Source organism: Erpetoichthys calabaricus, chromosome 8 (assembly GCF_900747795.2).
Source record: "Erpetoichthys calabaricus chromosome 8, fErpCal1.3, whole genome shotgun sequence".
In the NCBI taxonomy this organism is placed as follows: Eukaryota; Metazoa; Chordata; class Cladistia; order Polypteriformes; family Polypteridae; genus Erpetoichthys; species Erpetoichthys calabaricus.
The window spans coordinates 68166748-68182048 of NC_041401.2; the positions used below are offsets into that span (position 1 = coordinate 68166748).

The window sequence follows — 15301 nt, forward strand, 5'->3', positions numbered from 1 at the left end:
TGGATTCTACTTTGTTAGGCCCTTGAGCAAATCCCTGAAAATTGCTCTGGGGTTCTGTGCAATGGCTGACCCTGCACTCTGACCCCCAAAGGTCATGCGAAAAAAAAATTCCCTTAGGAGATTATTACAGAGAAGGAGATTCCCCAAATACCAAAGGTGCTTTTTCCATTAAAAGCCTAAATAGGCGCATTAGTGGGATCTACTGGATCAGACTGGATTTGAACTTGGACAGTTGTAGGAGGATAACTGGAGCTACCCAGAAGAACAGCACAGAGACACATTGAGAACATGCAGGCTCCATGCAATCAATCAGGTGCTGGATTTTAACCTAGCACGCTGGGACTGTAAAGTGGCAGTGCTAATCGTTGTGATCTACCGATCTACCTGTGGAAGAAAAATGAGACTTAGGGGGTCACAGCCTTTTAGGGGTAATATAGATATTGCGTGTAAAGTGTTTTAGTATGCTTTCCACCTTAAATTAAAATATTGCATCTTTCTTAGAAGTAGTATTAAAGGGTTAACAAATGTCAGAAGCATATCAGGAAACCAGAGAAAGGTCAAGTGAACAACAAAGAACAACAAGGTTCTGGGTGATAGTTCAAGAAGTTGGCTGACTATCCTGTACCCAGTAACACTTGATAGATGTCACGCACACAGGAACTCAAGAATTATTGAAAAGTATTGTAAGAACCAAGAATACAGTGAAATTACACTTTTATTTTGGGCTATGTAAGCTGGTTATACTCTCTGCTGGAAACATCTCATGTTCTTTACCAATCAGAGTAAATATTCAGATGGTGCAAGCCAACGAACCAGTCAGAGTAAATGTCAGCATTCATTCAGGATTATTGTGTATAGTCAGTCATCTATAAATACAGGCCTGTAACTTTCCCTATTGACCATTTCATCACAGGTTGCTGTAAAAGAGTTTATCCCTCTTCATAAAGAGAAATTAAAGACACAATTGACAACCTTACTGCTGTCTGGTTTCTGAGTCAAAAGGGTCCTATTTGAGGACAAGATTTCCTTCTTTAATATATTTTCAGTTTAATTTCTACCACTGCTCAGCTATGAATATGTTAACTATATTTTAACTAAATTACCTCAAATTTCTTAAATTAACTACATTCACACTTAACAGCCTTATGGCTGCTCAACTGTGTTAAAGCTACAAAAATTATACTATGACAGGAAAATGTATATTTTATATATTTATTTATATTTTATATATATATATATTTTATTTTATCCTGTAGCTTTTTTTGTATTACTGTACTGATGCAATGTTTCCACGGCAAGTCTGGTCATTTTGACTAAATATGAGTCAAAATATCTACATGCAAAATGAAACATTTATTTAAAGTTAAAATAGCAAATGTAATAAATTATTTAAGAGTGGATGATTTTTCAAAATTTTTATAAATTTCTGTAAACATCAAACAATTTGTTATAACATTAAAAATATTTCATATGAATATCTAAGTGCTTTTTAAACTGTGGGTTTTTGACACTACTCCCCTCATTACCCCTAGAAAGTCCAAAATCTCCTCTTGTGTTAAATTTAAGGAGGCATTACAGAAGAAATTAAACAATTCGTAATTATGCAGACACAATTATAGTATATATGTTATTATATATTTGCGGCTCGGTATTCTATACTTAGGATCTACAGGCAGTCCCCAGGTTACATACGAGATAGGGACTGTAGGTTTGTACTTAGGTTGAATTTATATGTAAGTCGGAACAGGTACATCTATACTAATAAAAGGCACTCACTGACACACTCATCACTAATTCTCTAACTTCCCGTGTAGGTAGAAGGCTGAAATTTGGCAGGCTCATTCCTTACAGCTTACTTACAAAAGTTAAGCAGGTTTCATTTCTATGCGTAACGGTCGACAACGTCCGCCATGTTACACTTTCTTATTTATGGCCCCATCTTCATGAAATTTGGTAAGCAGCTTCCCTGCGCTAACCGAAACCGATGTACGTACTTATTTCAGTGGTATGACGCCACTGTCGGCCGCCATATTGAACTTTCCAACGATCTTTGTCAGTTATGGGCCCATCTTCAAGAAATTTGGTACGCAGGTTCCCAACGCTAACTGAATCCTACGTACATACATATATACGTCCATAGCCTGCAGCTCGGCCTGCGTTGGGTCCCCCATCCCCACGCCTCCCACGTAGTTGGCTGCCTGCCTATATAAGGCCGTCCGTCGCTCAGGTCTCTTCATTCCCTTCCTTGCTTCGCCACGATATTCACGTCTCCCTGCTGATAACTGCAGCCTTTTTATTTAATCCACAGCTTCTCCGCTGTTTTATTGTTCGTTTATTACGATTATAGTTATTGTGTAGGCATTTTAGACTTGGTTTACATTGTTCAGGTACCCATTTCCTTTATCGTTCCAACCGTACCCCCATTAACATGTCTATCGAGGTGATCACCATCGATCAAAGAACTGTCACTTACCAAGTGGTTTCCATGCCCAGAGATGGCGACTGCCTTTTCCATTCTCTGTGTTACATATTGCACGGCCATATCAGGCTCACTCTTGATATCCGGAGGAACATTGTGTCTTATGTATTGAATGACTGAGACAGGTTCAAGGTGTGGACTGATGACGGTACAGGAGGTGATTATACTACACAGGAGCACTATAAGAGTGAAATGCTTAAGCCCTTCACCTATGGTTCTGCATGTGAGTTGATGGCTGCCGCTGAATTGTTCGGTTGTCGCTTTCAAGTGTACCGAAATTGCCAAATATTTTACACCTTTGACTAACTAACTGACAACGTGGTATACAAAGAAATCCTTAACAAATAATTATTGGTATATTTTCCCTCAGTTTAAAAAGGTTTACTATTCTTCTTAATAAAAATTTTAAAGCAGTACTTCGCCACTGTGATACGCGGGTATTTTGCTAGTTACTTTAATAAATGTTATTGTTCACCAACTGTAACCAAGCGCTCTGCCAATGAATGATGTAGTTTCACCTCTTTCTGACCTTTTTATTATTTCTACTTTATTTTCAATGGTGATGGTTTTTCTGTACACGCTATCACAGCAGATTAGGCACCAGTCGTCAACATGTCTGATGTATAGGGCGGTCCAGATCCAATTATGCAATTTTCATTATGCTATAACTTATTCAGTTTATTACTTAGAAAATCACCCAAAATATCCCGGACCATCGAGAAGTGTGCGAACTGACGACACGAAGAATCGTCTTCGCACCGAACTGGAATCGTCCCCACATAAATCAAAGTCATCCAGACGATCTGGATCTGCAGCATTAGATCTGGACCACCTTGTACTGACAAGAGACAACTTCCTGCTATGTGCGTAAGGCCGGAGTTATACTTCACGCGACGCATGCTGCAGCGGACGCTCCTGCTATGCAAGTGTTGAAGTGTTTATACTTGCGCGCGTACTTTACGTAAATCTGGAGGAATCCGCCAGGTGGCAGTGCGAGATATTATCACGGTGAGAACATGTTCAGCTTCTCTGTGTTGTGAATTGCCTAGTACACCCATTAAATTCCGATGACACCTTACCGCAATATCTCTGAAAAGGATGTTTATTGATTAAATCCAGGGATGTGTCCATTCCAGCAAGCATTGGGCACGAGTGAGAAACAATCCCTGGACGATGCCTCGGCTCATCGCAAGGTGAATACAAGCACACACATACACTAGTGTCATTTTAGCGGCACCAAATCCCCAAATCTGCATATCTTTGGAAGGAAACTGGAGCACACTGAGGAAACCCAGCAGGAAAACGTGTAAACTCCAGGCAGGGAATATCAGCGACGTGACTCCCTGCAAGACAGCAGCGCTATCACTCCGTCACTGTGTCAACCAATGTGTGTAATTATAATAATAATAGTTATTTGCATTTATATAGTGCTTTTTTCACTACTCAAAGCGCTCAGCAATTGCAGGTTAAGGGCCTTGCTGAAGGGCCCAACAGAGCAGAGTCCCTTTTGGCATTTACGGGATTCGAACCGGCAACCTTCTGATTGCCAGTGCATATCCCTAGCCTCAGAGCCACCACTCCGTCCTATTAACAGTATTCATTATTTAAACGAAATTACCGTTTTATCTGTAAAATGTAATATACTTTAATGCTTTTCATCATGAAAGTGATATCAAGTATAAATCTAAGGATTCTAAATGTACAGAGAGTTGGAATATCATACATTTAATGTGCTCAGTGTGGCGATCTATTGCTGGCGATTTGCTGCTGTCAAGGAGCAGAGGAAGACCTAGAAAAAAAGATGGCACAGTATGTGAGAATTTTAAAACGTATCGTGTCATTACGATCGGGAATATGCGATAAATAAAAGCACCATGAATACATCTGTATGTCGTCATTTTGCTTCACCACATCGAACCATTTATGAAATATGGAAGCGCGCACACCGATCTCGTAGGATCCGCAAAGCGGCTTTCTGTCACATGTAGATAGTAAACAGAGACTCTGACGTCACATTCCAACTTTTAGCACACTGCGCCCCCCGACTTTTTGCTGGTACTGCAACTCACGCACGCATCGCATTAATTTCTGAGGACCTGCTCAGAGGACGCATCAAATGAATGCGTGGCGGCCATGATGCGGGCGCATACGCATTCTGAGCTTGAAGTATAAATGAGCCCTAACAGTACAAGCAGGCTTGCTATTGAGAATGAATGGGGGCAGCGAGGGGCAGTTCATCACCAGCCCACATCAGTCACCTCCACTACAGTATTCTGCCTGCAGTGTCCCGCCGCACCACCACCCCTATTCAACACGCAGCCATCCGAGGCACACTATAATGCTACCCCCCGCCTCCCCGTTCACCCTCAGTTACCTCTGTTCAGCAACAACATGATCACCTCTTGCAACAGGGGGCGGGCAGTGAAATTGCTTGCCACCGGGAGCCGCCCGACGGACACTACACTGCGCGAGCAGCGAAATCGACCCCCTCCAGCCGCCGCTTGCAGCGTCTCTGGGCTGAAGATGACAGAGCGGCAGTTACCAAGGCGCATGCGTCGCAGCTGCGGCACCGTTGGTATGTTGTAGGTCGGGCGTCCGTAACCTGTGAACTACCTGTATTACTTTTAGCATTCTAACAAACTCAGGCTTTTCTATTGTATAAATGGGCAACATGTCTTTTACCAATATAAAATGCCACCACATCTGTAATGGGTCCACCTCTACCCTGTCTTGTCATATGGTATGACACTGGAAAACAAGGCAGCTAAAGTTGGCTGTGTTCTAACATTAGTTCTGGGAATGCGATTACAGCTAGCATCAGAATTTCATCGGGAAACACATTGCTCCCATTCCACTGGATGCCTTTATTTCAAATGCTGGAACAGGTTTGTAGTGCTGCTACTTTTTGTTTTAACAGCCTTTTTTTTTTTTAATAAACCTTGCACCATACAATGGTCTGTTCCAAGTCTGACCTTGCAAAACCAAACCAAGTCCATTTGACCGAAGTAACATGCCCTTGTTTTGGTATTATTGTGTCTTCAGCCATATGTGTGTGCTCATTAGTAGTAGCCATTTCTCTTCACCGGTGTTTGTCTGACACGTACTGTAGGTCTCTGTACATGTGCAGATCCGGAGGTCTCTGGGAAACAATGCCAACATCCAGTTGTGGTTGCCAAGAGAATTACAGGTGCAGACTTGTGTAGAAGGACTTGTGACAGAGGAAGCATTAGATTAGGCCCGATTTTTCGATTGAAGCAGTTTTCAAATCGATTTAAAACAAAAGTCAGATTCATTAGATTAATTTGATCTATCGCCCAGCCCTACTGCAATATATAACAAAAGAGAAAAAAATATGCAGAGTGTGGAAAAGCTCTTTAAAGTGCAATGAACTTAATTTTTTTTACAGTATTTTTGCAGTAAAACATAACCAACTTAGTTATGTTACTTAAATTGCTCCAACAGTGGCTTAAAAAGCAAACTTATAGCAGAAACAAATGCTTATATTCCTTCACCAACCAAGTCCACATGTACCCAGGTATTTTTTAAAACATGGCTTTTTGTATGCATTTTGGCCTTTTGTCCAAACACAGGCTGTCCCTGAAAACAGACATTTTGTTAAACTCCTTCAAGTGTGAAGATGTTTAGAAACTCTGCCTTCCCTGTTTACGTGTAGACTGGCGCACACTCTGGCTTGCACCGTTATCTTTGCTTGACATCAGTGTGTGCGCCATTATCTGTTTTGTATACATGAGGCAATTTGGTGCAGTGAGGGGCGAAGCTAAAGTAGTACTGGTGTTAACCTTGTTAATGGGACTTCTAACATGCTTACATTTGAATATTGTAAGCTGGAGCGCTGATCGCACCCTCAGAGGACACAGACGCCCCTGGGAAAACCCCTGAAACAGCTGACAGTCTACCTTTACATTGCTCCTTACCCTTCTTACTTGCGCTATAACGCGCAATAAACCTCTCACGCGGTACTCCACTTACTTAAAAGTATTGTGCAGCGCCTCTCACCTTTGGAATTGGTTGTTTTGTTTCTCTCTCTCTCTCTCTGACATTCTCTCCTCCTGGTGGAACTGTCATCACTGACTTGTCATGGAGCACGTTTAAACTTTTGAAAAGAGACAAATGTTTGTTTGCAGTGCTTTGAACAAAGTTCCCTTTTTTTTCTACAACCTCCTGTGTCTCTGTGCAAATCTGTGACCCAAGCGTGACAATATAAAATTACTTTATCACTATATTGAGCAACAGAGGTGTCAGAATGCTCTACAGAAGTCACTGCTACACTGAGCGCTCTCACGACAAAGATCAGTTGCCGATTTGGATGAGGCACGGTCGGACCTCTAATTGGTGAGACAACTTTGAGAACAAAGTGGTTGCTGCTGAAGAATGGTGAGAGAATTTTCATTAATGACATCGCAGTTGTCTTTGAGTGAGCTGCTTTGCCTGCACATAGAAAGAAAGACAATCGTAATGAGATTGCCTGTCAGTGTTGTCAAAAAAAGTTGTCTGCACACTCTACTATTTAGCACACGAGGGACGATTATGCAAGACAGAAAACGCTTTTGGGTTGTCAAGACAGGTGGTTTCTAAAATAGTAAGGCAAGTGTGTGAAGCAGTTACAGTCCACTTAGTATATCCAATTACCTGTCACTGAGTCCAGAGTAGATGAACTTGTAGCAGGGTTTCACCGAGCTTGTGGCATCCCTCCGTACATCTGTGCCATGGATAGAACTCGTGTAAAAATAAAACACCCATCTACAAATTCCATGGATTATTTCAACAGAAAGGGGAGGTTTTTTCTTAACATAGAAGCCATTGTGATGGTATTGTAGTGAAATTTGAGTACTGAGAAAAGCGTTATATAAATGTAATGAATTATATTATTATTATAAATGGCTAGGTAATGTTCATGACACCTGTATTTTCACAAATTCCAAGCCTAAACACTTTTGGGGGGAAAAAAGGTGATGGACATTAATCTAAATGATCTTCCCTTTGTTATCTGTTCATGTTTCGTGCGCTAGACAGTGAATTACCCGGGTGCATGTGGACTATGCCTAAGGCTAGCTCTGTTTTTGGAAGTTATGTTGCCTGCAACAGAAAAGAGACGCTCAGATAGTGTTGAGGTAGCAGGGATACATAGGTAGGTCTTTGCAAGCCTGGCCAGAATGTATTATCTAGCCTTATTAGTCTTCCACCAATGGATTTTCTTCTTTGGCAGCTTGTTTCTCTTCAACGTATGTCTCATCTCATTCTTTAAAACCTGTCCTTAGATTTCAGCTTCCATATCTCTTGTTATTTTCTTCACTGCTGTTTCCCCAAGTCAAGTAAAGTGACAGTGTCAGCAGTTGTAGGTCCAGCAGCTGAATTACTAGTGGAAGTACTGGCAGCACAGATTTTTGTCTTCCAGACGTTGTTGGTGATTCACTTTTCTTTTTACTTCAAGTGCCAGTTTTTGTACCTTAGCTTGCTCATGGAACACTTACTCAGGTGTCAGAAACTTCAATTTTCTAAACCTTGGATCCAGTGCATTATTAGTTAGGACTGCTATGTTTGGTGTAGATGAGGCTAAAAATGTGACCTCCTTTCTCCTTCGCTTCAGATGCTGCTTCATAGCAGTGACTTGGTAAGCATGTGCTGCATTTGACTCAAACACACAATCCGTTATGGATTTCATGAGCCTTGTTACAAGTGAGAGTATTGAAGAAATTGTGGGATATTTCTCCTCACTTAGAAGCACAGTGGCATGTGCTTCAGGCAGGCTGCATTGCTCAGCTTTTAAGTCAAGGTTCTTCTTGTTTCTCTGTGAGACACTAGGGTGAGACAGTGTTGCACTTATGGGCCAACTTTTTTCTCAACCAGTCAACTAATCATGTAGAACATACTGTTCCATCTTGTGGTTACCTCCTATACAAGTTTGTACTCTGGTGTTTCCATCTGTAGCTGTTTTTCTTTCATCTTGGTGGAGGCTTCAAAATATAATATTTTTACCTCTAGCTATGCAGTTCTTTATATTTATATTTATAGTTTTTCTTTATATTTAAAAAAATATATAGCATAGCATTTTTAAAATGTAACACTTAAGTCTTTCTTTAGCAGAGTTATAAAATTAGTCACTATCTAAACCATGTCCATCTTCTCTCTGTATTGTTGTGTCACAGTTCTTCAGTGTATGTGTTCTATTGTTATTCCTGAACTTTTTTTGATAAGTATTTCCTAGTTTCTAAGTGAGTTCGTTTCACCAAAGAGGACACCTAATCGTGCTCATTTCACCAAGGGAGTAGTTCGCAGTTGCTGCTAATGGGACATCAATGAATTAAAAAGACAAAACTTGGTCACAACACCATAAATGCTGAGAAACATCGGTGTTATGCAGGCAGCACCAGCTGAGTGCATCAAGAATTAGCCACATGGAGCAGATGACTTCTCGGTTAGCTGTATTCCTTTTCTGCCTGCACAAAGTTTCATTGTTGCCATCGGTCTGGTTAATTTTATGCTATGAATTTGTGCACATTTGACTATCATTGTGGGCTTTTAATGTCAGATTGTGATGAAGGAGTTGTTCTGTATGTTCATTCCAAAATAAAATTTTTTGAATTTTGTTGCACTTTGTCAAGAGGAAAGTGGTACGTGGTGTGCTGTAATGGTGCAGCGCACTAGGGATGTTGGGAGTAAGCTGGGGAGTTTAAGAGTTCTCAGTTATTTGCTTCAGAACGGTTTTGGTACTGGTACTAAGGCCTGAAAGGTGGTATCAATACTGAAGTAAAATGTTTTGTATGAATCCATCACTAACCTACAGTTATGCAAGCACTCATCTGTATGGTAACTTTCTTGGTACAATTGATACTGTAAAATATCTAGTACCGCTACATTTTCTGAAATTTTGTACTGAATTTGTACCAAAAAATCTGTTCTTGTGATATCCGTCCAACCAGCAGTGAGTTGCAACAGTTTTAACTTGAAGCATCTTTGTGGTTGTTTATGAATGTTAGAAATAATAAATTGGTCCAGATAAGAAAACAGTCTAACATGCTTATTCATTGAACAGAGAGCCACTCAGTCACTGGGTACCCTCCCACACATGCCCACACTTGCTCATTGAGTTATAGTAGAGTTGCCAGATAACCTAAACTGCTCATCTTTTGCATGTGTGAGGAAAACCCAAGCAGATGCAAGGATAATGTGTATAGTCTACACAGGCAGTGCCAGTTAATTGGCGGAAGTTTCAAAACAAGCGCTTTTTTGTGACACAATATGCGTCCTTTTTATATTCAATATAATTTATGAGTCACTGTTACAAAACTTTGATAACATTGGCGAAATATTCATGTTGCTTAGGTCCTGTTGCTTCCTTTAACGCACGATGAAGACTGCTCAATTGATATAATATCTATTGTGTTAATAGTAGCACAGGATTACAGGGATCTCATTTGTTGAGCCGCTAACATAGCTTCATACCTAAAAACGAATCTGTAAGATAATGTGGCACTTGTTAGTGTTTTTGAGACCAATGGAATATCTGAGTACACCAAGTGAAGGGTAATTTAAGGAGTGAAATCACATGTAGGACTGCAGACATAATTAATATTTGTGTGGGTATAATGAAGCTTCATTGTTGGGTGACACATTACTGCAGTTACGTAGAGCCAGTCCTTTCCCAGATTCAACAACAGGGTTCAGCAACCAGCAATAGCAATCATTTGTATTACTATTGCTTCATCTAAAGACTGTATTTAAGGAATTCTGGAATAACTGTAATGCACTGATCTTCAATTGAGAGTTTGAATTTCACACAAGTGTTAAAAAGCTGGGAGTGATTTGGGAAATTAAATTATTACTAGTTTGTAAGATATACAGTTTCAGTTAATTTGAATTGTGTATTAAATATTGATTTCTGATAAACAAATAGGTGTTTAACTACTTGATTACTGGTGCCCAATTAAGATGTTCAAGAAAAAGTAGCCCAAGACATGTTATGTTTGGTGATGTTCATACCAAAAGTATAGAGTGGGTACGGAAAGTATTCAGACCCCCTTCAATTTTTCACTCTTTGTTATATTGCAGCCATTTGCTAAAATCATTTAAATGAATTTTTTTCCTCATTAATGTACACACAGCACCCCATATTGACAGTCAAAAAAAGAATTTTTGAAATTGTTGCAGATTTATTAAAAAAGAAAAACTGAAATATCACATGGTCCTAAGTATTCAGACCCTTTGCTGTGACACTCCTGTATTTAACTCAGGTGCTTTCCATTTCTTCTGATCATCCTTGAGATCACCTTCATTTGAGTCCAGCTGTGTTTGATTATACTGATTGGACTTGATTAGGAAAGCAACACACCTGTCTATATAAGACCTTACAGCTCACAATGCATGTCAGAGCAAATGAGAATCATGAGGTCAAAGGAACTGCCTGAAGAGCTCAGAGACAGAATTGTGGCAAGGCACAGATCTGGCCAAGGTTACAAAAAAATTTCTGCTGCACTTAAGGTTCCCAAGAGCACAGTGGCCTCCATAATCCTTAAATGGAAGACGCTTGGGACGACCAGAACCCTAGAGCTGGCCGTCCGGCCAAGCTGAGCTATCGGGGCAGAAGAGCCTTGGTGAGAGAGGTAAAGAAGAACCCAAAGATCACTTTGGCTGAGCTCCAGAAATGCAGTCAGGAGATGGGAGAAAGTTGTAGAAAGTCAACCATCACTGCAGCCCTCCACCAGTCAGGGCTTTATGGCAGAGTGGCCTGTCGGAAGCCTCTCCTCAGTGCAAGACACATGTCAGCCTGCATGGAGTTTGCTAAAAGACACCTGAAGGACTCTGAGATGGTGAGAAATAAGATTCTCTGGTCTGATGAGACCAAGATAGAACTTTTTGGCCTAAATTCTAAGCGGTATGTGTGGAGACAACCAGGCACTGCTCATCACTTGTCCAATACAGTCCCCACAGTGAAGCATGGTGGTGGCAGCATCATGCTGTGGGGGTGTTTTTCAGCTGCAGGGACAGGACGACTGGTTGCAATCAAGGGAAAGATGAATGCGGCCAAGTACAGGGATATCCTGGACAAAAACCTTCTCCAGAGTGCTAAGGACCTCAGACTGGGCCGAAGGTTTACCTTCCAACAAGACAATGACCCTAAGCACACAGCTAAAATAACGAAGGAGTGGCTTCACAACAACTCTGTGACTATTTTTGAATGGCCCAGCCAGAGCCCTGACTTAAACCCAATTGAGCATCTCTGGAGAGACCTAAAAATGGCTGTCCACCAACGTTTACCATCCAACCTGACAGAACTGGAGAGGATCTGCAAGGAGGAATGGCAGAGGATCCCCAAATCCATGTGTGAAAAACTTGTTGCATCTTTCCCAAGAAGACTCATGGCTGTATTAGCTCAAAAGGGTGCTTCTACTAAATACTGAGCAAAGGGTCTGAATACTTAGGACCATGTGATATTTCAGTTTTTCTTTTTTAATAAATCTGCAACAATTTCAAAAACTCTTTTTTTTGTCTGTCAATATGGGGTGCTGTGTGTACATTAATGAGGAAAAAATTAATTTAAATGATTTTAGCAAATGGCTGCAATATAACAAAGAGTGAAAAATTGAAGGGGGTCTGAATACTTTCCGTACCCACTGTACACTCAACATTACAGCTTTAACACTAAGTCTGCGAAGCAAAGTCACAAGGAATTGTGGTGTATTATTACAAGCAATTCAATATGTTGTTTGGTAGCCTGAGTGGTATGTTATAATTTGTGGGGAGTTGTGGTTTAACTACAAGTCCAATTTTTATGGCCGAATGAGATTTAGTAACTACTGAAATAATAATGTAAATTTATGACAATTTTAACACTGACACTTTATTTTTCTGAAAGATAAAGTATAGAACTTTTGCTTCAGTCCCTTTTAAGGGATCTTGAAGTTATGCATTACATACCTTTAAAACAAGTATCAATTAGACTATCTTCATGTTTATTAGACAAAATAACTGGCTTTTCTTCAGCAACACAGAACAACTTCCTGTTTTCTCACCGGCCTTTTTGCAAACAGAGAGGATCATCTGTGGCTAAGCATCTTGTCTATATTCATTAAATTATCTGTTTTTCTGCTTTATAATAACAAATAGAGTAATTTCTGAAATCCTGTTCTAAGTACATCATCATATTATAATTTTTACTTCTTATATATGCATAGGTAGAGTGTATTTGACTTTTGTATTTCATATTAACTTTTTTTTTTTTTTTTTTTTGGGTTTAGGATTAAATCCCTCAAGATTTCGAATAGGAGACCAAGAATTTGAAAATCTCTCTGTCCTTCTAGAGTTTTACAAAATCCACTATTTGGACACTACCACATTGATAGAGCCTGTTTCTAAATCTAAGCCCCCTAATCTCACCAGTGTTGGTGGTGGTAGTGGGGCACTTCTTACTGGCAGTGGAACACAACGACCTGAGGAGGTAGAGTATGTCCGTGCCCTCTTTGACTTCACTGGTAATGACGACGAGGACCTACCTTTCCGGAAAGGGGACATCCTGCGCATCTTGGAGAAACCTGAGGAGCAGTGGTGGAATGCGCAGAACTCGTTCGGGAGGTCAGGCATGATCCCAGTCCCCTACGTGGAGAAATACAGGCCCTCATCCCCAACGATTGGAGGTAACCAGGATTGCTCACACTCCCAGCAGCCGCTACTGGGTGGGCCGGAACCCGGGCCCTATGCCCAGCCCAGTGTCAACACTCCGCTCCCCAACCTCCAGAATGGGCCTGTTTTTGCCAGGGCAATCCAGAAGCGAGTCCCCAATGCCTACGACAAGACAGCCTTGGCTTTGGAGGTACATAAAATAGAAGAGGAAAGCCCCTATTAAATAAAAATAAATGGAGGGGCTTCCCTGTGAGAAAAAATAATGTAGATATGTGACTAGAAAGGGTGGGGGATATATAGGAGCTGTCTCTGTTCTCTCTAGAAAATAACATGTCCAGTTTTCTCATTAGATAATTCACACTAATTTCTACTAAGAAATGTTGCTACAGCTGAAATTGTTGAAATCTATGTAATCTTTAGGTTTATTGATGACTCTAAATTGGTCTGGCATGAGTGAGTATGAGTGTGGCTTATGAAGAACTGGTATCCCGTACAGGTTTGGCTCCTAATTTTCACTCAGGCTTGCCACATTTGAATCACTGTGTTCTTGAATTAGAAAAACAGATTTTTTTGTGGATAGATGAGTGATTTGTTTAGAGATAAGTCCCATTTCTGAAAGGTGTTTCACAAATTAATTGTAACATGCTTTTAATTAATAGCATTTTCTCTTCCATACTGCATGTTTTTACAATATCATTTGTCATAATGTGAATAAAGGTTTTAAATTGTATTTTCTGAAGTGGCATCCATCCAGCTAATAAGACAGGTATGCAGAGTAATGTAAAGAGCACCTGTCTTCACTTTCAGTGGTGAGTGTGTAATATATCAGTATGATGGATCCTCTTTAGCTGTTGCCAAATAGATAAGTCGTAAAGGAGAGGTAAATAGAAGGTTGTAATATATGCTATGAATATAAGTCTGCAAGGTGGGAATGTTATTAATTAATTATTGATTATAACATTTAAAACTGTATTGAGAAGTTTAATTACTTTCCTGCAAAAATCTGGAATAGATGCCTTCTGTGCAAATACAGTCTGCTAAATGTAGCTCGGTTTATGAGAATTTCAAATGAAAGACTAATGAATGTTCACTTCAAACATTATGGTACTACAGTTATTATGATACTGGAATACAGAAGCAGCCCATATGCAATGCAGTACCGTAGACAAGTAATGGTCAAGAATGGTCAGTCAAAAGTGGACAGAGGTTGAGAGAAAGGCTGAGTTGTAGCACAGTAGTTACTCAAAGAAAACCATCCATTTAAAACTTCTTCATGCCCACCGTAATACACTTGACAGTTGTTTCACATAAATAGAAACCTAATTATTATTATTTTGTAATTAAAGTAAATAAATTAGAAATAGTGATTAGCGAGGTCAAGAGTTAGATCAGGCCATAGAACAGTTGAACACATCTCCTATTTAGGGACACTCATTCCAAAACTCATTGGAAAATACATAACCAAAAAAAATCATGAACATAAAAAAACCATGCATCATATTGTCAGATTCGTATATCATTACACCCGTACACTGTACATAAGTAAGCCTTTTGTGACGTTCAGGAATATTTGTGTTGCTGTCATACTTTGAAGTCGGGATGCAGATGTTAAGATGCATTTCGATTGCCTCTTTGGGAGAGAAGGTTGGTCCTGTGGGTTTCAGCTTTCTTTCAGTGCTGGGTCTGGGGTTAGATACTTTGGCACTATAGCCCAAATATAACCGATTGGTACTGGCTAGTCTCCAGAAAGCTCTTCACAACAGAATTTGAAATTTAAAGGATTAGTGGGTAACAGGACTTAATTGAGTGAACCCATTATGAAATAGTAGGTTCATTTTTAAAAAGTGGACTGCAATTCTAAAACTTTTATGTGTTTAAAGGTAATCATATTTTAGTTTTTGTAATCTTAAGATGCTAAAGCTCACTTAATCAAATTTAATGTTGTAGGGGAACAAAACCTGTCCTAGCAGCATAGGGTACAAGGCAGACCTCAGCAATTGTAAAGATCACTTACACACATGTTTAAACAAAGCCAATTTGGAATCCCCAGTTAGCTTAAGATGCTTGTCTTTGTTGATGTGGAATGAAAACCAGAGTACCTGGAAGAAAACCTATGCATATATCCTGCTACTGACACTGCGTGACCATGAGCAATTGGAAAAAAACAAAATGTAACCAATAGTA

At 40.0% G+C, this 15301-nt stretch overlaps 1 protein-coding gene across 2 annotated transcripts in view; it reads left to right on the plus strand.

The window, feature by feature from the left end:
* Positions 1-15301, plus strand: part of crk (v-crk avian sarcoma virus CT10 oncogene homolog) — a 68306-nt gene that overhangs the window by 18298 nt on the left and 34707 nt on the right. Inside the window, exon 2 of one of the 2 annotated variants that reach the window (XM_028806702.2) lies at positions 12736-13307. In XM_028806702.2, coding sequence (XP_028662535.1) covers positions 12736-13307 — 572 coding nt within the window. The remainder of the gene's footprint in view (positions 1-12735; positions 13308-15301) is intronic. The other variant, XM_028806704.2, reaches the window with a different exon arrangement.